This window comes from Astatotilapia calliptera, chromosome 7 (assembly GCF_900246225.1).
Source record: "Astatotilapia calliptera chromosome 7, fAstCal1.2, whole genome shotgun sequence".
NCBI classification, from domain to species: Eukaryota; Metazoa; Chordata; class Actinopteri; order Cichliformes; family Cichlidae; genus Astatotilapia; species Astatotilapia calliptera.
The window spans coordinates 65,512,521-65,540,490 of NC_039308.1; the positions used below are offsets into that span (position 1 = coordinate 65,512,521).

General features: G+C 40.7%; 3 protein-coding genes across 10 annotated transcripts in view; 1 reads left to right on the forward strand and 2 right to left on the reverse strand.

Annotated features, from left to right (window-relative positions):
* Positions 1 to 26: 26 nt before the first annotated feature.
* On the reverse strand, positions 27 to 19,864 carry bcl2l13 (BCL2 like 13). 4 transcript variants are annotated; one of them, XM_026176673.1, is made up of 7 exons: positions 19,715 to 19,864; positions 18,235 to 18,439; positions 15,966 to 16,055; positions 13,010 to 13,166; positions 9,188 to 9,260; positions 8,890 to 9,018; positions 27 to 2,868 (listed from the first exon to the last, which is right to left on the reverse strand). In XM_026176673.1, exons 2-7 carry the CDS (start codon positions 18,374 to 18,376, stop codon positions 1,795 to 1,797), a joined length of 1,665 nt encoding a protein of 554 aa, XP_026032458.1. In that variant the 5' UTR covers positions 18,377 to 18,439; positions 19,715 to 19,864; the 3' UTR covers positions 27 to 1,794. The 4 variants fall into 4 exon arrangements, with proteins under 4 accessions (XP_026032458.1, XP_026032459.1, XP_026032456.1 ...); XM_026176674.1 differs by lacking the exon at positions 19,715 to 19,864 and adding an exon at positions 19,667 to 19,686; XM_026176671.1 differs by lacking the exon at positions 19,715 to 19,864 and adding an exon at positions 19,458 to 19,635.
* Positions 19,865 to 19,886: 22 nt separating this feature from the next.
* On the forward strand, positions 19,887 to 25,167 carry atp6v1e1a (ATPase H+ transporting V1 subunit E1a). Its single transcript, XM_026176681.1, has 9 exons — positions 19,887 to 20,057; positions 20,498 to 20,563; positions 20,642 to 20,751; positions 21,216 to 21,282; positions 21,608 to 21,697; positions 21,794 to 21,862; positions 21,972 to 22,066; positions 23,326 to 23,413; positions 24,716 to 25,167. The coding sequence occupies exons 1-9, from the start codon at positions 20,025 to 20,027 to the stop codon at positions 24,776 to 24,778; spliced, it is 681 nt and encodes a 226-aa protein (XP_026032466.1). The 5' UTR covers positions 19,887 to 20,024; the 3' UTR covers positions 24,779 to 25,167.
* The window catches only part of slc25a18 (solute carrier family 25 member 18), a 13,606-nt gene continuing 10,803 nt past the window's right edge, over positions 25,168 to 27,970 (reverse strand). For all 5 annotated transcript variants that reach the window (XM_026176676.1, XM_026176680.1, XM_026176677.1 and 2 more), the window contains exons 8-10: positions 27,660 to 27,832; positions 27,206 to 27,281; positions 25,168 to 27,092 (exon numbers count right to left, since the gene is read on the reverse strand). In XM_026176676.1, the coding sequence (XP_026032461.1) occupies positions 26,951 to 27,092; positions 27,206 to 27,281; positions 27,660 to 27,832 (391 nt within the window). In that variant the 3' untranslated portion in view covers positions 25,168 to 26,950. The remainder of the gene's footprint in view (positions 27,093 to 27,205; positions 27,282 to 27,659; positions 27,833 to 27,970) is intronic.

Here is a 27,970-nt window from a genome sequence, read left to right on the forward strand (position 1 = left end):
TATACACAAAAACAATAAATCACAGCTGAAGTAGTTTAATCTCTTTATTGTTTTTTGCTTCAAACAATGTTCTGTAGGAAACTCGAGGTACAAAATGCCATGTTGGGTATTGTTTTTGACATCCATCCTGCTCTGGACTTGTAAAGTTTCCCTTTGAAAGTAGATGTTACACTCATCAACTTAAACTACATTTGCAGTACTGAAGGTGACATGAACATTCATACAAATTCCTATAATATCTTTAAACTCAAATGATTTTGCGTGATAGCAGCAGTGAGGGTGTGTTAAGGACCAGGCTAACAGATTACATGAGTTCCTCATAAATTTCCCAGCTGTTTTCCCTCTGAGGGAATCAAAGGGAGATTCCACACTATTTGTTTCCACTTCCTGTTCAGTATATTATTTTGGTTTCTTGTGCTCTGCTGGTTTACTAGAATGTTCAGTGATTTCTTTAATGTAGTGTGAACGCAAAATCCAAAATTACAGCTACGTAAGAGGTTGAGTTTATTGTTTGTTCTGAAGACTTTCCTACAAATCATATTTGAAATGGTTCCAAGTGGTTTTGATTGTCTTTTGGCAACCTGATTTTGCTTTCAATAACTCTCAGCATGCTACTGCTTTTCTTTCTACTTGGGGAGGGAAGTATTATGTTGTCACTGGGGCAGACACTTACAAATGAACCTCTGTGGAACTAGTCGGGTATTATGAGCAGTGCCGCAATAAGGGAAAAGGGGACAAGGCAAAGTACAGAGGACCAAATAAAGATGCTGGGGCGCAAAAGCACGACAGCAAAGTAACTGAAATGAGGGTGAGAGTAACTGGGATAGGTGGGAATAGAGATCCAGTCAAATTCAACCCTAAAAAAAATGTCAAATAAATAAACTAGATTGATTCAATGTGCTGCATTCATGCCCTACTTTTCTGGAGTAATTATAGCTCACTTTTCACTGAAAGTAATCGGTGGTTCTTGTTTGGCTAATGCAACCAAATATAGTAGATTTAAAAAAAAAAACAAAAAAAACATCTGGTTTCTGAAACAATATGCATCAAGATTTTTTTAAATGTTTTAAAACCACACTATATTTAAATTTATGTACTGATATCACAAATTTATTGTGCAATATGGACACGTTAGATTCATTTTTGGTTTCAATCGAAAATATCAAAAATACCATTCACTTCTATAGAAGTCTGTTTATGAAAGTATCAGATTTACTCACAGGGAGAAAAATATAAATAACCCTTTGTTGCGTAGGAGGCGGAAGAGCAAGAAACCCATATGTCGCACAACATCACAACTTATACTTGAGGTTTATGTTTCCTGTGAGAGCACTGTCAATTTTCAATCCAGCGTCGCTGACTCCAATGAAAGAAACAATGCAAATAGCAAACCAAGAGACACGACAGAAGCTGAATCTAAGCGAAGAGGGATAAAAGTTCACACACGCTTTTGTACTCAGTAATAAGTACAAAAGATTGGAGGCAAAAAGAAATTGGAAACAAAATTGCAACTGACCCCCAAAAGAAAAACAGAGAAAATAAGAAGTAGAGTGGAGTGCACCGTTTTCACATTTCTGTGTTTGCACCTGGTTGAAAGAAGCAGTGAGGGACTCCCAGCACTAAGGTTGTGGATGACAAGACATTCTGGTTTTCTGGGGGACACTTTCACACATTTTATACCTGGAGGATTTTTAAAAACTACTTTTAAGGAGAGTCTCACCGTATGTATGCAAATACCTTTATTCTACCTTAGCATTCTACACTCCCCGCTGCTGAGGATAACACTTTTTTACGCTATTTCCTCTGAAAGCGTATGAGAACAAAGGCTATAACAGCTGCAAGGACTGCCAGAGCAGCCCCTCTATAAAGCAACACTGGGAGCTCTGCTTCTGGCTCCGGCTGCACTGGGGCCTCCTCAGCTGGTGCTTTGACAGGGGCCTCCACAGCCTCTGGAACTGGAGGTGCAGCGACCGTATCGTCTAGCTCTGCCACAGTCTCTGGTTCTGGCTGCGATTCCTTTGGCTGGTGAAACACAGTGATGGACTCTGGGTTCAGCTCTGGTTCGGACGCTAGTTCTAATGTGTAATCAGGCTCTGCTGGTGTTGTCGGGATTTCCTTGGCTGGAGATGGGACTGCCATTTCAGCAGGCACTGGATCGGTCACTGGGGCAGTGACAGCAGCTGGTTCTGGCTCAGGCTCTGGTTCCACTGCAGGAACAGACAAAGGTACTGCAGGTTCAGCTTCAGTGGGAAGGGCTTCAGCAGGTTCAGAGGCAGAGGGAAGCAGCTCTGGTTCTGAGAAAATGAATGAAGGTTCTGCAGACAAGCTTGCAGGTGTTTCTATCACAACTGGCTCTTCTAATGAAATCAGGGAAGCTGGAGGTGTGGGGTCTGCCTCAGCTGTCACTGGTGCAGGTGCGGTCTGGACTCTTAATTCCTCCCTGAGCTCAGCTAGCTCACTGTCAGTGCCTAAAACACTCATCATGCTTTCTTCTATCACTCCGCCTTCACTGCCTTCCTCCAACAGCTCGGCTTCCTCGCGCTCCACATGGACGATGTCCGAGTTTGAGGAGTTGTTTTCACTACGCTCCTCGACCAGAGCAACACCCTCGTTGCTGTCCAGGCTCTTGATGTCTTCAGGGTCCATCGCACCAACCTGTGCCCACGACTCGTGGCCAGCCAGAGACACAGGTAAGCTTTCTGTCTGCCAGGAGCTCTGCTCGCTGCTGTTGTCTCCGGTGCACAGCAGTGACGAGGGAGGGCTGATCTGGTCGTGATCCTGGTCTCCTGAGAGGATGTAAATGTCGTTGCTGTCTTCGGCAATAGTCACACCTCGCTCTTCATCCAACACGAGGCTGAATACTTCACCCTGTGGCACACAGAAACAAACATGACACTTACATTCAATTCATTAGTTGAATTTGTTACAATCTCTGTGTTTTGTTAAAGTTTAGTCTCTGGTTGCAACATCAGAGGCCACCTTCTCCCAAGAAAACCAGCTTAAGAAATATGAAATAAAAGAAATAAAACAACAATTTTAGCAACATGTAAAAGTTTCTCAGTAGTCATAAAATTATAACCAAGAATAAGTTATAAGGTTACATAATAGGAATTCAGAATAGGACTGCTATATGGGGGGGGGGGGCTTTTGCAGACTAAATCCACACTTGTTTTATCTTCTACGCCACCTAGTGGTAAACAACAGAGGAAGGAAGCATCTGTAAGCTGAGGTCTTGATATGTAACATGCAAATATAACCATGTGAGTGAGAATAACACAGGGCTGAGTTTGCTGGAAGAAAATCCATTTAAATAAGTTTCATAAATCAATATATCGAAGCTTAATATATTAAAGTAAGTTTTATCATGCAAACATTTAGCAAAGAAAAAAATTTTTTTTTAATATGAATGCACATCACTGCACTGACCATGCAGTGATGTGACGCTTAACTTACAATTTGTGGTTCAAAATAGGCAACTGACCAAGACAAGCAGTGAAATCAAACATCACAACAGTCCTGTAGCTCCAAGGCGTCAACTTTGGACTTTGCACATTAACATTTCTCTATCACAACAAAAATCACTCCCCATTGGATCTGTTGCAATAATATAAAACAGAACTTGCTACAGAAAATCGTGATTGCTACGGCTCCAACTCCAGTTTATGCAAGAGGAACATATATGCCAATACTATACTTTGTTAGTATTCATAAATGAAATCCAACCTCATGGCAACACAAGAGGGAAATCTAAGGAAATCACTAGAGTCAGTAGGACCGATCCTCTAGGAGTCATTTATTTCTAAAGCTTTTGGCAATCCAACCAACACAAGATGAAAAGATTTAGCTTAGAAAGTAATAGGCTGACTAACCAAAAGAGCAACATACAAACCACCTTGTTGCACAGCATGCCGAGCAGGTAGATCTTGCAAATGATGCGTGCAAAAAAAATAAATAAACACATAATGTGAAACGAAAAGTCTGGATGTTGGCTAAAACAATTAGAGATACTAAACTGTGCTTGACTGAGGAAGTTAAGCTTGTATCTGACATGGCCAGGCTTTTCTGCTGTGTTGCATGTCACATAGGTGTGACCTGAGCTGATGAGATTCAAACAGACAGTTCAGGCACGCAGTGTTAGTCAAACAGGGAGGGTGAGTGTTTGTGTGAGCATCAGATAGAGGGGTTCAGACAGCCGCCAGCAGCTTCATCTGAAATAAGCAGAATATGTCAGCATGTTCTTCATGGTGCCCCTGACCACACAGTTGGATCTGATCAACTCACACGTCAACGTCTGAACATGTATTTAAACATGTTTTGTTTTTTTAGAAAACCTACAAGCCGTGAAGGTCATTTTCCTTACAAAGAGACTCAGTGCTGTGCGCGGCAGCTGCATCCTGGGAAGCAGGACAGAGATTAAATCCAACAGCGTTTCATCGTTATCCAACATTTGCTTTCTGCATAAGCTGATTTGAATGTAGAAGAGCAGGAGTGTTTCACAAAATCCTCCCCTCTCAGGACACAGCCTGCACATCAGCTCGACACAGCAGGTTAATGTTGCCGTGTGGTAAAAAAATAAAAAATCCACAGCCAAAGAGACACTGGTATTCTTTAAAATTCTATTTAGTTTATGGTTTGTGTTTTCAGCAATAGCTATGACTGCACTGGAGACCACACCTATGAACTATAGTAATACAAAGACTATTACTGACCAACTATATGACCACATATTTTAAAGTTAGAGTACCAGTAATAAAGCTTGAATATAAAGCTTATAAAGTTTAGGATTAAACTAAGAAACACGATGAAAAACTTACATACAAACATACCTGAGAAGACATGCAAACTAAACTTTCTTCAATGCTTCAGGTTGTCCCTCAGAAACGCAGAGAGTGGGAAAACTCTAGGCTTTGTTGCTCTGTTCTCAGGCTCAGTTCTCCACCCTTGCCCTAAGACAAACTATATAAAACCACTGCACATTCTTGTTGCAGAGCCAAAGGTGTACAGCCTACCTGTTACTACTCTGCTTTTTAACTGGCTCTCTGCAACCCAAGGTTAAATAACATTGTAATTAAACACTGAAGCAGAAAGCTATCACTGAGGGTAAGAGTAAGAGTAACATAGCCACTGCCCTGGTGACTCATTTCTGCTGATAAATCAACATTAGTTACACTGGCATGGCCGTCGCATACAGTCAAAATCCTACAAATGCTGCAAATCCAAACATCAGATCTGACAGAGTTGTCACAAAAAGCAAACGCTCCACATCAACAAGTGAATTACTAATATTCAGTTTGGGGATTAGTCAGTGTAACGGTCACTGGTTAGTATGCACCCTTGGCATTTATATGAGCATTATGTAATCACTGGTCCTGCAAGGGGTCACACAGCTGATCGAGCTGAATAAAACAAAGTGCTGAGAAAGACAAGAAAAACCAGGAGCCAGCTTTAAAAAGGAAAACCTAAAGTTGAAATGTGTGACAACATTTACCAACGTCAGGGGCCATCGTTCATCTGCTATGTAACACCAGTTCTTTGCTGGGGATAAGATTTTAACACAGCACGGTTATTTATTTATTGTTTTACATTAAAGACTTCTTTGTTTTCACAAATGGGAAATAATTAACAGCAACAAAATAAGCAAACAGACACAAATTTCACCACAGGTCCCCACATCCCTATTTTTAAACTAACTTATCCCTCAGAACTGCTGTGGAGGCTTCTTTCGCATCGTTTCAGGCGACGCTTCCCTTTTCACAGAAGGAATGTTCATCACCATGAACGCATCCTCGCTTTTGGCCAACAACACACTATTTATCAGCTTCTCTTCTGCAACATCTTTATTACTGACAGAAAAACAGACACATTGCTATTATTTTACATTGTGTAATCCAGTTTTAGCATTTCACATTACCCTGGCTTTCATTAGCACACTTCATCCCCACCCCATAAATAATCCCTACAGATGCAGCATTGTGAAACTGACCACCACATGCAGGGTGTGACATGCTTGACTGTCTGAGATTTGAAAGTGTTTATGGAATCACACGTCTCCACACCACTTCTGGGGAAGCACCTTTTAAAAATAAAATAAAAATCTTATTGCAACAGAGTGTCTTGTTGTGTGCAGCTACACAATCTGCAATCAGTAAATATTGGGTTTTAGCCAAACATCGCTGACAGTGTTAGTGTTGTGGGTAGCTGGGGGAGCAGAAAAAAAATGAATGTCTGTCCTGCTTCATCACTGCCAATCAGCCAGTGTCCTGCTGCTTCAGCAGCTTTTTACAGCAAAGGACAAGCGGGTCAGTCAAGCACCTGGTGATGATGTTTTTAGGGGATTATTAGTTATTTTGGGGGCTTCCTCAGCCTGCGCAGACACTCTGTTGGCCCACATTCATGCTGATGCAGTGTCACAGTGATGCACATATTAAAGCCCAGAGCAGGCCAGAGGATGCTTACATAACACGGGAAGCACAGTTACACTGCACAGGGTGTAGCGTGATATGGCCTGACAGGACAAAGACTCGGGCCTTTAAAGCACCTCAGCCTTAAAATATCATCATTGTTTCTAAGCAGGGCAGCTTGTTCCAGTATACAAAACAGAGGACTATATATTTCTTTACTGCCTTTAAAGATATGGTGTTTTGAATATCAAATATGCAGCAATAAAGTAATGTATGTCTTTAATATCTTTTTCTCCGAGTGTAGAGGTGCAATTATCTGTTTGGCACCTTCAAGTTTTGGGCTTCATGTTCCATTATACTCTCAAGGACGGCAATATGAATACTGAACACTCAGTTCTTATGCAGCATTTTTACTTTCAGATGGACAGCAGGACACCAACATCATGCGAGCACAACGACGACAAGCTTCAACATCTCCTCAAGGTTTTTTCGTTTTTATCACCTCACCCATCGTCCCCCCGTGTGCTCCCCTGACTGTCTATTGTCTGACAGCTACTTTTGTCCTTGCCAAATGAAGTGTACGCCACATTAGGGCCATACAAATCCTTTGTGTATTCTGATGTAACTAACAAAGCCATTAATCGAGCAGCCCATACCTAACTTGCATTTCAGTGTCCTAAAGAGAACTCGGCAGACACAACAGAAACGTTTTCCAATATCCTGTAAAGTACAAAAACAACAAAGACCCTTTTTGTTGATTAATATACAACTTTGATAGATGCAATAAAAAAAACTTCATTTACTCTCCTCCTTGTTGTGGAAATTTACATCTCACGGCCTCATATGTCAAATGTTAACAACAGTAAGCAGAGTACTGGTAGGAAGTAAAGACCTTTTTAGCTTCTTAAAATCTGTCACTGCTGCACACAGCCACACATGCACGCATGCAGACAAGCACGCATCACAAGTAAACCATCTTACCTGAGCGTGAAAGTTGTGAAATGTAAGTGTGAACGCACAAAGCCCCAGAGAGTCAAAAAAGACGGTTTGAGATGGAGTGCAGGTAGAAAGCCAGCTGGAGCTGTGCATGCAGACAGCTGTCAAACTAATGGAGATTTCACTTTGCCCTGACTGCGCTCATCCCTCCCTCCTTCGTGCCCTCTCCTTTCCACAGCCTCTTCGTGCACTCCCTCTCTCTTTTCAGTTCATCACTCCATTGCCGATCGTGCCCGAGCCTATCATCCGTTCATCAACTATGACATAACACAGAGCAAGAATGTAGCTTTGTTTGAAGCCAGCGTACTGTGTTCACATAACGCTGTGTGAGACCAGCCAGAGCACGACAATGATGTAATGGCGACCAGAGCAGCAGTTAACATGTCAAGTCACGTGAACGTTCGTCAACGTGGCCTCGTTAATAGCAGAGCACCGCACAGACTCCCTAAGTACAACGGCGAAGGGCTGCATTCTGGCAAATACTATCTCTGCAAAAATGTAAACCTAGAAACAAAGTTGCACAAGTTGCTTATCTATGATAATAAGAAGCCATGGAGAGAGTGAGCCTGCAGCCAAGCATCGTGACTTAGATGTGGAAGGACAACTTGCACGGCTAAAGGAGTATTTGCTAGACTTTCATTCATCAACAGCGACAGTTTACATGAACAGGGTTTATATTTAATATGAAAACACTCCACAGAACAGAAGTACTGTCCTATTTTTGCCTGACAATTTTCAGAGTTTATGGTTATTGGCCCAAAGAAACGTAGCAGTAAATACACTGTATACATAACAGTGTGGTTATTTATATAGAAGCAGAGAATTTATAGCCATGGGTATTATGATGCTCATTTTAATCTAGCAAACCAATGCATTTCTTGTAGCTCACTGATGCCCTCATCTGGCTATCAAGAGGTGTGTACATCTTTCTAGGCTGGTGCAATAAAGTTTTCCACTACGCAGCATCTTTTCTTCCTGTTTTATGTACGCATGCTCTGCACAGTCCTAATAATATTTACTCCTTAATAAAACTTAAGTCTCAGTAGGCTCTGTCCTTGATTATTCTAAAATTAGTCACCACACCTGCAATCTAAGATCGTTTTTAAGTATTTCTAAACTGGGAATATAGTTTTCTTAGTTTTTACTGGGGTAGCTCAGGTGGCAGAGCAGGTCAGCCACTAACCAGAAGGTCGGTGGTTCGATCCCAAATATCTTTGGGCAAGATACTAACCCCATGTTTGCCTACTGGTGGTGGTCAGAGGGCCCGGTGGCGCCTGTGTCCGGCAGCTTCGCCTCTGTCAGTGCGCCCCAGGGCAGCCGTGGCTACAATGTAGCTGCCATCACCAGTGTGTGAATGACTGAATGTAGTGTAAAGCGCTTTGGGGTCCTATACAAATGCAGGCCATCTTAAAATTGTATTAGATTGTTAGATTGGACTTTCAGGTAATTAGACTTATTTATAATGTATTTTCCCCTTTATTTAAAAACTCACCCATCCCCCAAGCTGAGTGATGTAGTCTGCCTCGTTCTCCTCTAGGAAGTGAAGCCCCAGGTCCAACAGAGTCATCACAGACTGGCCTTCACTTTGTAGAGCCTGGAGCAGCACTAACGGAACAAGCACCTGGTGGCAGTGGTGACGAGAGACAGAAAGCAGTTCATTCACAAGGATAAGAGACATAAATCTGACACCTCTCTCTTGTTACTAGGAGAAAATCTAACTGGAAACATTGCACCTTTTGCAAATTATGTCTCACTTCTAATCAGTGAAGCAGAACTCACGGCTCACTCACCTTGCTCCAGCCTCCCGGTGTGTGTGTTGAGAGCTCCAGTGTTGTGCATCTGAATCTCTGATAGTCCAGAGGTCTGAAAACACAGACATTACCATTAGTATTAAACACGTGATCTTCATGTTGAGGAGGTTAAAGGTTTTGTACTTTACCTACCACATGTAACTGTTTACCAGGACTACTTTTACCTTAGGTAAATTGATTACAACAACTGAGGAAGTAGCAGCAACACCAGTTATCAACCTAGATCACATTTTAGCACCAAATAACTATTATTATCTTATAGATATTTAATCTTCTTTGCTACAGTTTCATGTCATTATCTTTACTTATAGCCAGCTCCTGTAAGAACAAGGTGCTAATGCCTCTGCTGTCTGCGTGGGGAGGGGCTACACTGATTCATCATTAAAATAGCAGAAGAGTTTTTATTTCCGTTTTCTACTACAGGCAACCTCACAGGGGGAACAACAAGACAAACTATGGCGAAGACCACACAAACCTAACACGATAGAGTTTAAGCTGTTATTTAAAACATGAAGCATTATCATCTCAGATTAAAAACTAAATTACAACACTGCACAAAACTAAACTAGCTCTACCCTGGGGCAAGAGTAGAATAATGAGCTAATGTTAGGTCAAAAGTATGTTGGTTGTTTTACTTATGATGGCAGTTTAATGAATGTGCACTTGGATCAGCAGTCTTTATCAGTCAGCCACTGAACTCTACGACCTGAGCAGCTCGTAATTTTTTTATTTTCCTCGATAAAAGTTCTCTCATGAATCATTTCAGTAGGATTCATGAGATGTGCAGTGTTTTGGTTTCACTTTTATCATCAGTATACAGGCTAACCCTGGGAACATAAAAGCTCGTAGACATTTCCAGCATATCTGAGTTGATACTGAACGCTGTATGTGCTCCAGTGGCTTCAGGATTTTATGGTTTACTAGTTTAGGAAAGTACAGAAGTAACAATGTAATGCAAGTCAAAACCAAAAGATCTAAAAGAAAACTGTGTCTGTATGACACTGTTTTGTGTCCACTTAGTTCACACTACCTTTACTCTAAAAAAACCCCAAACATTCAGAATTAAAAGGACTGTCAATAAATGTTAAAGTTCAAAAGTGCATTACCTTGATAGCGAGCAAATACCTGCAGTGTATCAACAGTGACTGTGTCAGTCCTTCGAGATAATAACACTTTTCTCACACAGTAACAACTGCAGTAGAAACATGGCTGCTGTACTTAATGTAGATTACCGTACCTATACATCCATAATGGCAAAACGAATGGAAAAAATACTCCCTAACCTCAAACCCAGGATAACACAAGACGCACTTTACACATAATGAACTATATACAACATACAGAGCAAGCTGTGATCCTCAGTCTTGAAGCTGAAAAGGCATTTGACTCTGTTTGTTGGCCTATGTATGTATACCTATATAGAGTCTTGCATAAATTTGGTTTTAATGAGCCGGTAACAAATAATGTAAAGGCATTATATGATAACCCGACTGCAAGGCTTAGGATTAATGGTCACCTAAGTCAACCTCTAACATTGGAGAGGGGAGTGAGACAAGGCTGTGCCTGCTCTCCTCTTGTCTTTGCCATATTTCTGGAGCCACTAGCCCAACATATAAGGCAAAACAGAAAAGTCGCAGGTGTTACACTAAATGATGTGGAACATAAAATAGCATGCTACGCCGATGATGTACTCTTATTCCCAAAAACACCCGAGGAGTCTCTGCCAGAGGTAATGAACTGTCTTAAAAACATTGGCTCAATAACAGGATATAAACTGAATTTAAATAAAACTGAAGCCCTTCCCTACAATTATAGTCCTTCTGAAAAGCTCAGACAAGCACATCCACTGAAATGGAACACAGGCTCAATTAAATACCTGGGTGTAAGACAGAAATTACAACCATTTATATCAAAGAGTCAAAGAGGACCTTACAAATTGGAATCATATCCCATGTCTGAGCATAAGCTCTAGAATAGAAACCATCAAAATTAATGTTTTACCGAGATTTTTATATTTGTTTCTGACCCTCCCACTCCAGATTAATCAAATGGATTTTACTGATTGAGTCAAAACGATCTCTAGATTCATATGGCAAGGCAGACGACCCAGAATACGATACAAAACATCACAACTGCCCAAAGAGAACGGCGGCTGGGGACTACCATGTTTAAAAAAAAACACTATACTTCAGCAATGATCAGGGCAGTGTTGCACTGGTGTGAGCCCTCATATGTAGCAGCATGGAAAGAAATGGAATGCAAAACAATAACCATATGCATATACAGGCAGTTCTAGCAGATAAAAATCTACAGGACTACATTTCCAAATTAAGAAATCCTTGGGTAAAGGCCACAGTAGGGGGTTGGAAAGTGGTGGTAAAAGAAAAAAAAGCTGGAGAAGGATATAAAAATATTAAAATGGTGTGCATATGAGTCGGATATGAGCATATGAGCAAATCAAATAGACCCTAGTTTTAAAAACTGGAGAGATAAAGGAATCACGTCGATATGCGGTATTGTAAAGGAAGATGAAATTATGAGTTTCCAAACTTTAAAGCAAATGTTTCATTTAGAAAACCAAGACCACGATAGATACGTACAGTTAAGAAACGTTTATACTCGAAACATTAAAAACCAAATACCCACTACAGCGAGGCCATTTACCCAACTCTTTGTAAATGCTTATAAGTCAGAAATGAAGAAAGGTGTAATCTCACAAATATACAAAAGTCTTCATGATCTCAACAATTATTCAACAAAGTATATAAAAGAAAGATGGGAGAAAGAGGGAGGTCAGACAATCACAGAAGAGGAATGGCGATACATTTGTTCTTTTCATTGGAAAAGTAGAACATCACATATATGGAAGGAGTTCTGCTGGAAAAGCTTTTTCGTTTTTTTCATTACCCCAGCTTTAAAGGCGCATTATGATGATGGAAGTTGTGAATGTTGGAGGAAATGAAACAGCACACCACTACCATATGTTTTGTGATTGTAAGAATATTAAGAACTACTGGAGAGAAGTCCATAAAGTGATGCACAACATATTTAGTACATATTTACCCTTTGATTTCAAATCCAGATTTTTAGGATACAAACCCTCAGACATAAGAGAGAAATACTTACTTGGTGTGCTGCTAGCTGCAACTGACCAAAAGGTGTCTGACACAGGATCCACCAACATTAAACAGCTGGACTGATGTAACTTTTGAGATTTATAAGATTAGTGAATTTTGAGTATGAGAAATTTGTAAAACACTGGGGAAAATGGCTCCGCTATGTGAGTTCTACAAGGCCAGATATCGCTGATATTCATCACTGAAGGAATGGTTGTTTACATTTTTGTCTGTTTTTTATAATAACATGTACTAATGCTATGTCACCATCTGCTACTGAGTGTGTTGGCTTTTCAATTGCCCTCTCTGGATGTATATAGTTACAAACGGTGTCTGTCTGTACATGTTTCTTTGTTTTGGTTTTTTCCCTTTTCTTTCTCTTTTTTCATACCTGCGTGAAGGAAAAGTATTTGAAGTGATGGCGGTCATCCAGACTACTGTACATATATGAGAACAAAGGAAGCCATCAAATACTGTACATTTTATTTTATGCATAACTTCAATAAACATAGCTGTCGGAGTTGTATGCAGTCCAGAGAAGCACCAATAAACTTAAAGCAAAAAAAAAAAAGCTGCTGATTTAGCTTCACTTTTGTCAAAAGGGTCTCCGTTACTTATTGACGCCAGTGTTACTATCGTGCAGGCTGCTTTTTGCAAACACACAGCCACAACTCTACAAACTCACCCTGTGAGGAGTGTGTGTACGGCTGCTGACAGGTGTGTGTCGAGCTCTTGGGCCAGCCTGTCTCCCACTGCAGCCAGGCAGTCCTCAATGGAGTTCTCCGGGTTGGCTGGAGCGAACACCAGTGAATTGTGTCGGTCGAATCCCGTCCTGGAAAAGGCTGCAAGCAACACAGGTCACAGGACAGAGTGATATCGCTGACAGAAGTGCAGCTCGTTTAAAGGAGGTAGTCAAAGAAAGGGAAGAACACGAAACATAAAGAGTGTTTGTTTTAATTAGTGCGGCACTTCTGACTAACTTTTCTTTTTATTAAACCTCTAATAATAAGCAGTCCTACATATCATTAAACAAATATGTAGGACTGCTTTCTTCCATTTGTGCAACATCTCTAAAGTTAGAAATATCCTGTCTCAGAGTGACGCTGAAAAACTAGTTCATGCATTTATTACTTCCAGGCTGGACGACTGTAATTCATTATTATCAGGAAGTCCTAAAAACTCCCTGAAAAGCCTTCAGCTAATCCAAAATGCTGCAGCAAGAGTCCTGACAGGGACTAGAAAGAGAGCAGATTTCTCCTGTATTGGCTTCTCTTCATTGGCTTCCTGTTGAATCCAGAATTCAAAATCCTGCTCCTCACATACAAGGTCTTAAACAATCAGGCCCCATCTCATCTTAATGACCTTGTAGTACCATATCACCCTATTAGAGCACTTCGCTCTCGCTCTGCAGGCCTACTTGTTGTTCCTAGAGTATTTAAAAGTAGAATGGGAGGCAGAGGCTTCAGTTTTCAGGCCCCTCTTCTGTGGAACCAGCTTCCAGTTTAGATTCAGGAGACAGACACTATCTCTACTTTCAAGATTAGGCTTCAAACTTTCCTTTTTGCTAAAGCATATAGTTAGGGCTGGACCAGGTGACCCTGAATCCTCCCTTAGTTATGCTGCAATAGGCAGCTGGGGATTCCCATGATGCACTGGGTGTTTCTCCTTCACTCACTATGTGTTAACAGACCTCTCTGCACTGAATCATACTTGTTATTAATCTCCGTCTCTCTTCCACAGCATGTCTTTATCCTGTCTTCCTTCTCTCACCCCAACAGCAGCAGATGGCCCCGCCCCTCCCTGAGCCTGGTTCTGTCGGAGGTTTCTTCCTGTTAAAAGGAAGTTTTTCCTTCCCACTGTCGCCAAAGTGCTGCTCATAGGGGGTCATATGATTGCTGATGACTGTATGTATGACTCCGTATATGGTCTGTATGTATTATTGTAACTGAACTAATGTCTGAGATCCTGTTAATGAGACTCATAAATCATATTTACTTAAGAATAACATTAAAGCATCTTAGACTAGTGAAACACGATGAAGCAACCACCCACGTGTGTGAGCTGTGAAAGAAAGACAAAAATCCTCATTTTTAAACCAGAGTGAGACAAAACAATCATTCACTTAAAATCAAAATCAGCTTTTCTGTGACCAACCACAGCGATCTGCAGCAATATTCATGCTTTTTGGAAAGAAACCAAAGAGCTTTAACTGTACATGTGTCATACTTGCACACTGAACTTAATTTTGATCAACTTCAGTTTAAAAACTTAAGACCAGACTAGTGATGGTGTTCAGTGCTTTTGAAGGCTAATCTCTGGAACTACAGTTAGGTCCATAAATATTTGGACAGAGACAACGTTTTTTAATTTTGGTTTTTACCACAATGAATTTTAAATTAAACAACTCAGATGTAGTTAAAGTGCAGACTTTTAGCTTTAATTAAGTGGTCTGAACAAAAGGATTGCATGAGAATGTCTAAAACTAAAGCATTTTTAACTCAATCCCTTCATTTCAGGGGCTCAAAAGTAAATGGGAAAATTAAATAACTGAAAATAAAATTGTCAATTCCTAATACTTTGTTGAAAACCCTTTGCTGGCAATGACAGCCTGAAGTCTTGAATTCATGAGCATCACCAGATGCTGGGTTTCCTCCTTTTTAATCCTCTGCCAGACCTTTACTGCAGCAGCTTTCAGTCGCTGTTTGTTTTTGGGCTTTTCTGTCCAAAGTTTAGTTTCCATCAAGTGAAATGCTCAACTGGGTGTCCGACTTGGCCATTCATGAATATTCCCCTTCTTTGCTTTAATAAACTCCTAGGTTGCTTTGGCTGTACGTTTTGGGTCATTGTCCGTTTGTATTATCAAACGCCGCCCAGTCAGTTTGACTGCATTTAGCTGGATGTGAGCAGACAGTCTGTCTCTGAACACCTCAGAGGTCATTCAGCTCCTTCTGTCCTGTATATCACATCATCAATAAACACCAGCGTCCCAGAGCCACTGGCAGCCGTACACACCCAAGCCATCACACTCTCTCCACTATGTTTTACAGACGATGTGGATGCTTTCGATCGTGACCTGTTTCACGCCATCGCCACACTTTTTTTCTTGCCCTCATTCTGATAGAGGTTGATCTTGGTCTTTTTGTATTTCTGAGTTCACCGGTGCTTTCTTTCTTTCTCAGGATGTACCAAACTGTACATTTTGCCACTCTTAATATTGTAACAGTTTCTCAGATGTGTTTATTTTCTGTTTTCGCAGCTTAAGGATGGCTCGTTTCACCTTCCTGGAGAGCTCCTTTGACCGCATGTTGTCTGTTCACAGCAAAATCTTCCAAATACAAGCACCACACCTCAAAACAAATCCAGGCATTTTATCTGCTTTTTTGAAAACAACATAATGAAGGAATTGCCCACACCTGCCAATGAAATAGCCTTCAAGTCAATTGTCCAATTACTTTTTGTCCCTTTAAAAAGAGGCTGGCAAATGTTGAGGAGCTGAAACTCCTAAACCCTTCATCCAATTTGAGTGTAGATGCCCTCAAATGAAAGATGAAATTCTACACATTATCTCCATTATGTAACTAGTTTCAGTAAACAAATATATATGGACCTAACTGTAGCTGTGTATGTTTGTGATCACTTACAGGCGGCAATTTCGCCATCCAGTTCTCTCAGCCCTTCCTCTATTTGCTCCTTTATCACTCTGGATCTTGTTTTCTCAGCCTCTGCATCTCCTGAAAGAGATAAACAAACATGAAATATGAACCACTGTCGCTCCATCCTTCATTCTTTCTGGCTCTCTCCCATACAGTCGCCCTAGTTTTCATGCAAAACTTCCCCAAATGTCTTAAAACACGACTAAAGAAAAGCTGTTCTGGAAATTCTGAATTGCTTTGACTGCATTTTAACAGGATATTGTGGTTGGACGGTCATTTCAGTGTGTGCCAGCTGTTTTTGTTGCATTTGCATGGTCGCTTTTTAAAGCAGTCCTTCTTTCAGCGCCTCAATAATCATTTTAGGAACCATGAACATATTTCAGAAAAGGTCATTTACACTGATGTCAACAGCTATTTTGTTATTGTTTTATGCATGTGTTTAGTTTTCTTTATGTAACTATTCTAACAACTTATAATAAAGTTGGTCATGTGGCTTTTTCGAAAAGGTTCATTGTCTTTTTTTGATTCATAAGAGTTATGCACTCACTAGTTTGTGATATAATCTGATAAATTAATTAGAGGATCTGACAAAGAATGGGTTAAGTTGCTAACACAACAAATATGGGATCTGACCTTTTATTAAATCATGAAATATTTAACAGGCTAGGATCAACATCAAAGTGGAAATTGGGCCAGATCTTGACTCCACTATAAGGATGAGCGGTTGATGCCGCGCACACCAACTTTCCTGGAGGAGAGAACCACCTTTGCAGGCAGCCGCTCCTCCTCAGCCTGACGAGCTTGAATTCAAAGCAAAAAACTGTTAATGGTTCTCAGTCATCGTGTGCACGAAGGCTATCAAGGCAGAGGTCAATTATTTACAGCACCGACTCTACACTGCTCAGGGTGTAATGAACCACGCAACACAAAGGCGCCAAGTGGGGCTGCACTGAATTTACACAAAAATACAATAAACCCTCAAAAAAATCAACTTTTACATTTGACCTCTCACCCCGGAGAGATGCAGGGATCATTTTATAATGTTCATACATGCAACCCAGAGGCACTGGTTATTTCCAGTGTGACTGGACTCCATTGGTTCAGTTTTAGTAGCTGACTTTTCTCAGTTTATGAAATCAAATACTGACATTTTTTAAACAAAAAGCAAGAAGACACTCTGACAACTGGGACCTTGTTCTCTCAGGTCCCTGCATGGGTGCCATGAGGACCAGTGTTGGCTTTTCCTGGCCTTGGTGCTGTGTCAGCATTTAGACAGACAGCTAGCCAGACAACTATTTTGCTTTGGTCCACTGGTGTGTGAGTAATGCTACAGTGATTGCACATGACAGGCTGTCAGAAATTGGACCGGGTCAAGCGGAAAGCAGGGATCAGCCACTCATCTGCCATCTCCGCCCATTCCAAGCATGCACACAACAATAAAATGGACAGGAAATAAAAAGAACTCCCCCTCTCTCTCTCTCGTCTTCTTTTCCTTGCTCCAAATACATTTTTCAGATACCTCTGCTCCTTTACTTCCATGCATCATCCAAAGAGGCTCTCCAGCAGTCTTGTGCTCTCTTTAATCACTAAGATTTATTTCAGGATTAACGCTGTGAGGTCATAACTTGGTTTCACAAACTAAAAGAAACGAACAGCTGCTGGCATTTACCTTCACACATCCTTTCTCTAGTCTCACATAGCAGACACAGAAAATCATTACTATACTGTACATTTGTTCCACAACACCTCTTTTGGTATGCCGGGCATAAAAGGGAACAGGAAGAAAAATGTGAGCCAGCATGCCTGAAGCCATGTAACAGGGTTGTTGCAAAGACCTCTGTGAAGACACGACAGCTTTATGCACTCTGGTCACCATATTGGGTTATTGAAAGGATTCTAGCTGGGCTTTAGATGAGAATCCACTAAATCTATTGGTTTACAGACACTGGCTTCAGCTATCACGTTAAAGTGTCCATACAGGTCTTCTGAATGTGTTCTCCTGCTAAAGTCAGATTCCAGTCAGAGCCAAATTAAGCTGGCAAAACAGGTGGCTACGTGCCTACACACCCCAGATATTTTATGTTACAACCATGTGTGCATGTGAACGCCACTATTTGTGTGCTCTCTGAATGAAAGTGTGTGAGGGTTGTGTACGTGCACAGTGTGCAAAATGGGAAGAAAAAAAAATAACTGTTGCTCGTCTCATCAGCAATTTTTAATAAGAGGTTTGCCACAAATGCAAAGCATTTCCTCTCACCTTGAGCTGCAGCTGGTTGGTCTGATCTACCTGCAGGCACCATTCCTAGGTAGTTAAGCAAAATATATTTGGTTTCAAAATGGAAACCCTCAGGCACAGTGGCTGGGATTGAGGCAGAGGCGGTGGAGCCTGAGGTAGCCATCGAACAGATGTGTATCAGACTCTCAGGCACATTAATTCATACAGTCAAAGCTGGACGTCTCACCTAGGGAAAATAACAACCAGAGGAAGAATAATATCTCGTTAGAGGCACAATCGTTATAGCCTGAAGGATGGGCTGGCTGAGGCTGAGGCAGCCATTAATAAAAGCTAAGAAAATCTATATCTAAACTCTGGCATTGTATCATACAATATGTTATTTAATCTTAAAGAAAAAAGAAAAAGCTGTTATATGAATGACATAAACAGATGCCGCCCTCAGGTTTACAGTGTCCTGCCCCCACTGCGTGCACTAAGGGGACAAATTGAGTGATTTTAGACTTATGTGACTGCATGGATCCCAACTGAGGACAGAAGAATGGGACAGGACATATTTGGGTACTTTTTTTGTGTCTAGATCATGATTTACACAACACATGTGGCAAACAGATGGTCGTTTTAAAAATCCCCCCAAAAACCCCCAAAACAATTTTCAAATAAAATGATCACTGCACAAATATGAAACACGACTTTAACCCCCTGTAACTTCTAAGTTAATCGCCCCACATGGTCCTCCAGAGACGAGGTGACACCAAGCGGACCAAAAATTCCATTCATGTCAAGTCTGCCAAATTAAACAAAATACTTCCGGGTTTAACTATCAAAATAAAATAATGTGTATAACCGAGTAATTAAAAAGTTCAATCATCAAATAACAAAGCGGCTACGATAATTACAGTAAATTAAATAAACACAACTATCCTCAAAAGATTTCAGTATGTCTGCAAAAAATAATCTACCAAATAACATAACCATTCGCTTTATAAATAAATAATTTCGCTAAATAATTTCCCCCAGGGATCAATAAAGTATTCTGATTCTGATTCTGATTCTGATTTACTAACCAGACATGTAGCTTTGCTAATTAATTACCTGACTAATTACATAAGTGTCCGCTGCACCCCTCGCTGGAACACCCAAACTCACATGCAAGCTACTGTTAGCTAGCTTGACGTTACACGTTTTACGTGCTGGAGACTCAAAACTTCATTTTAACTTAAGCTCAGCGGGTGTCCGTTTCTTACCGTCCTTGTCCAAAGGCAACCAGATGTGGACAGACGACAAGCTGAACAGAATTATGAACACACACACACACACACACACACTACTGTAGCAGAAGCCGGAGAGGGTAGCCCACCAATGGCAGGTAGCCGTTAGTACTCAGGGTGCTCTGGATGTTAGCGTACAAAACCGGCACCAGTCTTCCTGTCAGAGCCTTCATAATAATACTCACCTCTGCTACCGGACACCGTTCAACCTGTGGTCACAAGAGGAAACTTACGGAATTTACAAACACGTCGTGTCTGTTATTGGTGGAGATAATCCTTGATTTTCTGTAGCTATAAGAATTTCGAGGGGAGAGCATCCAACCTTAGCACCCCGCCCTCGTTACAAATATTTAACTTGAACGCGAAATGTTATTTTGAAAGTGCAGACCGGAAGTTCTATTTTACCTCCAGTGGTCAGCTCGACCACGAAAGCCAAACCGTGTGTTCACCCCAAACTGTTTGTGCTTCAGTGGACGGTAACAGTGACGGAGACAGTTAGTTTGACAGACTCCAAAGAGACAATAAACATAACTGAGAAAAGCCATGGCGCTCACCGACGCTGACGTACAGAAACAGGTAAACTTTATGGACAAGTTAAAGCACGTCAATCCCACTGACGTTACGGTAAACATACATAATCTCAGTTAACGGGCCGATACGTGGACTGCAGCACTGTCCCGCTGTTAATCATTATTTCGCACTATGTTTAACATTTAAGGCAACGCCGCAATTCATTTAGTTCTGGTTGTCGGTGGCAGTTTACATTATGACGGGTGCAAAGTTAAAGTTAATGCCTAAATGCTAACATTGCCATTAATGCAAGTCAAGTTGGTCTCATTGCAGTAAATAATGAAATTTGGTCACTTTCTAATGCTAAACTATCAGTTTTAGTAAAACTGTAAAAGTGTGTGCGCATGTTTTTGTATCATTCAGAAAAAAACAGACAGACACATAAAGGACGCACATTGTCAGAGATCTAAACTTGAACCAGCTGCTTTTTGTGTTTCTTATGGCAGATTAAGCACATGATGGCCTTCATTGAGCAAGAGGCCAATGAGAAAGTTGAGGAAATTGATGCAAAGGTAACGGAAGCTCTTCTGCCTGTCAGTCTTGTGTTTTGTCATAGTGACCACTGATTTAATGAATCTTCTCTTACACAGGCGGAGGAAGAGTTCAACATTGAGAAAGGTCGTCTGGTGCAGACTCAGCGGCTGAAAATCATGGAGTACTATGAGAAGAAGGAAAAGCAAATTGAGCAGCATAAGAAGATGTGAGAAAGAGTGGTCACTCAAACTGCACAAATAGGAATGCATTCATCAAAAGAAAATTTAGTTAGCCTTTGGAAATGGTACACCACAGCACGCCTTACGTTCTTGTTTTTAGCTCCGCTGTCCCATCGGTTTGACTGTTTCTGTAAGATGCTTTTTGTCGCTGTTTATCCCACACTTCAAACACTTACAGATCTGACACTCTGCAATCTCACATCTCATGAGTAAACGCTGTCTTTCTGAGGCAGTGACTGATCTTCTGATAGCTTGTTAGGCATCCATTGAACTAACCAACGAGGAAGCAGCATAAACAGATTTAATCAATTCTGGGCCAACAACTCTGAAGAAGAGAAAATGACAACTCTAAAAAGTTCAAAATAAAATCATATTTGGTTCAGGCAGAAATTTTGCTTGAAGAATATCTCTGATAAAAGGAATTAATCGGTATAATCAACGCCCCCCACAGCCAGAGATCCAACATGATGAACCAAGCCAGGCTGAAGGTGCTGAAGGCCCGAGACGACATGATCACGGTGAGCGATGAATGCTCATTTCTGTGTCCACTGGAAACCTCCTCTATTCAAATTCATCATAACTTTAATGATGAATTTGAATTTGTTTCCATGATTAGCTTTCATTCTTGCACTAAATTGTTGTGCACATATTTACACATGGAAATAATGTGTAAATGTTGTGTCCTCTACTTGACCTTCACTACTCCAGTACAGTGAAAAAGACGCGTTCCAGTTAAATATTTGTAAAAACTGCTCAGATGCAAGATAAATATGATTTTGCGTACCATAATTCATGAGTCATATATCAATTTCTAATGTATCCAGTTGCCTGTTTTTGTCGCAGGATCTGTTAAACGAGGCCCGTCGGAGACTTGCAGAGATTGCTAAGGACCCTGCTAAGTACTCCAGTCTGTTGGAGGGCCTAGTGCTTCAGGTATAATCTACCATTGTGATCTATGATTGCAAACCAACTGTTAATATATTATTCAGTTTTCTATATTTAAAAAGTGAGCTTTTTTTAATGTTTCAGGGATTCTACCGACTGCTGGAGCCTAAGGTTACCATTCGCTGCCGACCGCAGGATGTTGAATTTGTTCAGGTGAAGCTGTTCTGACTAGTTATTTAGAAAAGAAGGAACAGGCCATCTGCCTCTTTTGTCGAATGCACAATAAAACATAGAGTTGTTTTCTCTCTTTATTACCAAACAGGCTGCAGTCAATAAGAACATCCCGATCTACAAAGAGGCGGTGAAGAGTAATATAACTGTCAAAATCGACAAGGAACGTTTTCTTCCAGCTCAGATGTAAGATGATTCAGTTCTTCAGAAAGAAGGAGGTCATGTGATTGTTACAGATTATCTATTTTGTATTGTCAAGATTGAGATGCAGGAATTTTTGCATTTTTAATCAAATATGACAAACACACTGTAGTCACTGCTCAGCTTTAGTTTGACTTTGGGGGTTGGAACAACTTTGTCTTTGTGGAGTAGTCTCCACAAGGTGTTGGAACATTCCTCAGACTTTTTGGTCCACGTTGACATGATGTCGTCACATAGTTGTTGCAGATCATACGATGCAAACTTCCCGTTTAACCGTATTTCAGTGGATTATAATCTAGTGACTGTCGGAGCCATTTGAGTACCGTGGACACATTCTTAGAGGATATGAGCTTTGTGACATCGCACAATGTCCTGCTGCGAGCAGCAGTTACTGTGGTCATAAAGGCATGGACATGCTCAGCAAAGATGCTCAGGCGTATACTGTGGCTCATTTATAGAAAATGTCCTCCACACCGTTGCACCACCAGCAGCCTGAAGCACTGATGCGTGGCCATGCTTTCATGTTGTTTTTACCGCACTGTGACCCTATCAAACCAGGCAACATTTCACAAACCTCTGTTATCTAATTTTGTGAGCCCACTCAAATTATAGCCTCAGTTTACTGTTCTTAGCTGACAGGAGGGGCCCTGGTGTGTAGACCATCTGCTTCAAGGTTTGACATGTTGTGTGTTTGGAGGTGCTCTTTTTGTTAACTAGTGGTTATTTGAGTTACTGTTGCCTTCCTATCACCTCAAATCAGTTCTCGTCCTACCTCTGGCATCAGCAACATACTATCACCCAGAGAACTGCTGCTCATTGGATCTATAAACCCTACAGATGGTTATGTGGAAAGATCCACATACTACTCAATTTCTGATCAGTAGATCAGACATTTGTGAAATGCTCAGTCCAGCATGCCTGGCACCACAACCACACCACATTCTGATGCTTGGTTTGAACTTTGAACCTTACACTAGACATCCCAAAAGGTTGATTCTGTTCATCTGGACGTTTTCAGTGGGAGAAACGTTTCGTCACTCATCCAGGTGACTTCTTCAGTCTCAGCTGACTGCAGGTTTCCCCAACCTTATAAACAGGACATTTGCACAATGACTGAAACTCGCACCACTGAATGAGCAATAGGCTGTGATGAACAGAACAGAATCAACCTTTTGGGATTTACTTACCTGGATGATTGAGCATGCATCAAGACTTAAACTAGACATTTCATTTTATCTTAACAGCTGTGGAGGAATCGAGGTGTATAATGAGAATGGGAAGATCAAGGTTTCCAACACGTTGGAGAGCAGGCTAGAACTCATTGCACAACAGGTAAAGTAACTTCGATGATATACCTCACATCCAAATCTTCTGCTGCTCACTGCAGTAGCTGCTGTTTGCCTGTGGAGGGCAGCAGAGCCCAACTTGCTTTCCAGTGGATCTAATTCGCTGAAGGGTGGAGAGCTGACAGAGAAAAATCAATTTAATCATTAAGACTATACTGTCATGCTAACAACGGATTTACTATATTTAAACTTGCTTTGAGTATTCAATGTTGCCATCGTGTCAATAACGCAAAAACTGGTTCATTTTTTTTAGAGTAAAGCTGTGAAATCAAATGTGTAGTAATTACAGTCACTGCTGATTTATGTTCGTAAATTATTCAGCTTTGTTCAGGAGTAAGGTCTTTTGAGTATTTTCTGCAACAATTGTATTATTAATGTATAGGTATTAGAAAAATAATTTTAAGATTCTCTAAAGGCCCAAATGGTCTAGACCAGAAGCATCAAATGTAAGACCCGGAGAGCCGGAATCAGCCCATGGCTTTGGAGTTTTAAAAGCTGACCTCCCCTAACCTTTATTTAGTCCCTAAAATATCTCAATATATGTAGTTAAACTTCTTTAAAATCACAGAAAGGAGAATTTCACTGGTCTGACCCACTTAAGATCAAAGTGGGCTGTGGAATGAGACGTGGGTGGGCTAGAGCAGTCCTTTGTCTTTTCACAGAGATTCAGTACAAATGATCTTACACATCCAGGTGGAAAAAGCTTAAAGATAAACGGGATGTGCACTCGCACTTGTTGGCCTTGATCAGAACAGGAGCCACAGAAATGACATAGTTACATAGAAATTTGGGATGCTGTGTAAAATGTAAGCAATGACAGAGTGCATATTATTCCACTCTGTCATTGGATGTTTTTAGGAAACTACATGGATACTTAGAAATCTGGCATCCTGTGTAAAATATAAACAAAGAGTGCAATGAATGAATGTGCAATGATGTTTTTAAGAAATTACATAGTTACTTAGAAACTTGGGATGCTGTTTAAAATGCAAACAATGACAGAGTGCATTTATTTGCAGGTCATTTAAAGCCTTTTTGGTAGAAGAGCAACATATCAGGGATTGAAATAGGAAAAATTGATTGAATTCAAAATGAGTATATATGCCAGAAACGAGATTTAACATTTTTAGACAGTGGCAAAAAAATCAAATGACAAACTTTGTGTTCTTACAGCTGGAAAGGAATATCAAATACTGAACTGTAACAATTGTAACAATGTTTGAATGCTGTGGCCAAAAAAACATGGTTGTGATTTATATCCTTACTATCTTGATTCTACTCTTGACAGATGATGCCTGAAGTCAGAATGAATCTGTTTGGTGCCAACCCCAATCGCAAGTTCTTGGATTAACTGTGGACATGAAGAGGGCACAGGTGGGACGTTTATGGTGATGACAGAGCATCACCATAAAACCCAAGAGTCTCCAACCATCTGCCGTTACTGAGATCCAAAGGGAGTGTTTATATAGTTCTAAATACTAATGGACTAAATAACAATTCAGCAAGTGCTCTTACTTTGAAATGTCCTCTATTCATCTTCTCTTAAAAGGACTCAATGTTCTAATGACATTACAGATGTTTGTCTTCAGTCGTTTCAGTTTGAGTAAACTGAGCAAGCTGCATATTTAAACCAAAGATACAGGCGTGTGCGTGCGTGTGCGTGCGTACACAGAGTTGCTTAGCATTGTTCTCAAGGTAATAATATACCAAGGTATCAATTAAAGTGACATGAGAAAGGAACATGTATGAGATATCTTTATTTACAGCTTGTAAACATACACTTTACTCAGGCTATGTTCACTCTACAATGAGGAAAATGTAGGAACCTATATAGAGTATCCACATCAAAATGTGTCTTGCATTAAAAATGTAAAAAACAAAACCTTTTAGTGGCATCCAGTGGGATTCAGTAATGGCAAACTGTTGGCCAGACAAGTTGCCATACTCCCTCCATGGGTCTAACGATTACAGCTGTCTTTTGCTAAAATTGGACTCGAGTACCAAAACAATATTTCAACACAACCAGTTCCACTTATTTAAGACTTAAAGTTTTTATGCTTTCGAAACAACCAGCTGTCATAAGGCCTTAATTGCATTTTCTTTAGTTATTGTGCGTACACTGAAGCGTCTTATGTATAACTAACTAAGCGGTAAAAGGAATCCAAGGCGACAGCAAGGTTTTATTTAAACCGTTGCAAGCTGCGGAGAAGAGGACGTTAAGCCTGTGGAATCGTGGTTTTGCGGTTGCTGTCGAGCAGGAAGTGAGCAGTCTGTTAGTGTATATTGTATGCTAATGCGGCGATTAAAGCATTACCATCAGATTAAGTAATGACCTCAGAGACACTGGCAGGCAGCACCTTTAAGTCCAGTGAAAGATTCCAAGATTACTCGAGTACAAGGGATACTTAACAGTAGGAAGAAGGATATGGAGCCCCGTTTTAAGAGAAAAACATTGATGTCTGAGTGATTGGCAGTTTAGACTCTGACATCATATATCATTAAGACCCTGTTAAGACAGGTGCTGCGTTTCATCAGTCTGACCACATGATGCCTGATTAAGCATCCTAGTGGGTTATTCCTGAAAAGTTGTGGGATTTATTGCATTTTTATATTAATTTCAATAAAGCACAACTGCAAATACATGCTGTCACATTAAGAGTTTGTGAGTTCCTTAGTTCACTGGACAATGCCCTTTAAAACTGTTTTTTTAATTGATTTATTTTGTTTAAATTTTCTCCAATCAATGAAAAATCTCCGTCGCCAAGTGTGTGTGCAAGGGGCCCTGCTTTATGTCAAAACAAATGGTGAGAATATTCAAAAGTGTAATTAGACTTCCTTTAAGATAATACAGAAATTATGTACTCATTTCCCCTTCATCCATTTGTACGTACTGGGATGTACTACAGGATTTCTCTGCCATCTCTGTGAGTATGTGAACCCATGAGAAACATGACTATAAAACCATATGGTAATGCACTCTCTTTAAAAAAAAAGAGTGAGGCCAGCGATGTTGTATATTCCATGTCTGTAAAGGGTTTTTAGATGAAGCTTGAAAGGAGACATTCTTAAAAAGTTGATGCACAGGCCAAAGAAACTGTTGGATTGGCTGGCATTTGAGTTAGCAGGCTCAAACAACATGCACCAATTGTCCCAGAAAAGAACAGATCTCTCTCAGGTGAAAGGACTAAGCCCAGGCATATTGGCAGGAACTACCCTGGGATAACCAGGCCAGCTTGGGACACAATCCTCACATTAATCATACACATACAAAGGACCTTGCTTAACCTACAGAATCCTGCTTACGGCAAGTGAAAACCTAGAGAAACATTAGTGTGAACCTGGTAGTCCACATATTAGTAAATGAAGCTTCTTTCATGCATATTCTGACTATTGCTCTTCCTTTGGTTAGTGGATTGTGGCTGTATTTCTCCTCTGTCTCTGTTTTCTCTGCTCACTGAGTAACAAAAGCAGCATATTATCTGCACAGAAACAACATGACTGCTGCCACTGGTACTTAGCATTGCTATCCCAACAACCCTAGTACTGTCTCCCCTACCCCAAGAAAGTAGACACCCTGGGCAATGCCAAAAAGAGGAGCAATGACTAAAGCACGACAGGTCGCACCCTTCAGGAATGCTGATGGACCCTCTCGCCTCATGATGCGCCTGCGAAGGGATCAGAGAGGAAAAGGCAAGAAATACAAGAAAGGCAGTGTTACTGGGCTGGTTACGCTTATAAAAACTCTATTGTGGAAGCAGATGTGGCATTATAAGCTTACGTTGTGCAGTCAAGAATTCCTCTGTATGTATCCTCCCCGGCACCTTTCTGCAAGGTCTGCAGACGGGTCTTTATTACTGTTTGGGTGTTTGGAAGAAACTTAAGTTTAGTAGAAGTATTTAACTAATTAGACTAACATGACATTTTATAGATAGAGTGATAGACATACAGATCTGATGCTGAGTTTACAGCATAGATAATTGGCTAAAATTTGGCATTTATAAGCCGGTGCTGATACCAGAACAAATGAGGCAACCAAACTCTGAATGTGTTAAAATTAACAAGGTTGTATTTGATTTCTTATAAACTTTATTATGTGAATCTGTTGCACACTTGCATTAACATAAATAATTATAATGTAAGTAAAATAGTCTTGTCTAATAAGATAAATATTATATTGGAGTGAAGTATTGCAACATGAAGAAGGTATATACTCGTATCTGACTCCCACTCACCATCCAGCGGTGTAACTGCCACAGCTGCCACTGAGCCAGCGGAGCAGCCTGCCACAAAGGACTGCCAGAACGGCGCCCGGGCCTGCACATCAGCCTGCCCACTTGCACTTTCCCGGCCCAGGGCATTAAGGTTGGCAAACAGGGGGAAGTAGATCATAGAGAAGGGGACATCCCTGAAATAAAAGGATAAGTGGGGAAAAAATATGACTGGGTCACGGGAGACACATGAACCTGTTAAACTGCAGCATAGCAGACAGACATAGCTGCAGGAATCTATTGATTAGTGTTGATTAGCAGAGATGTCACAGACA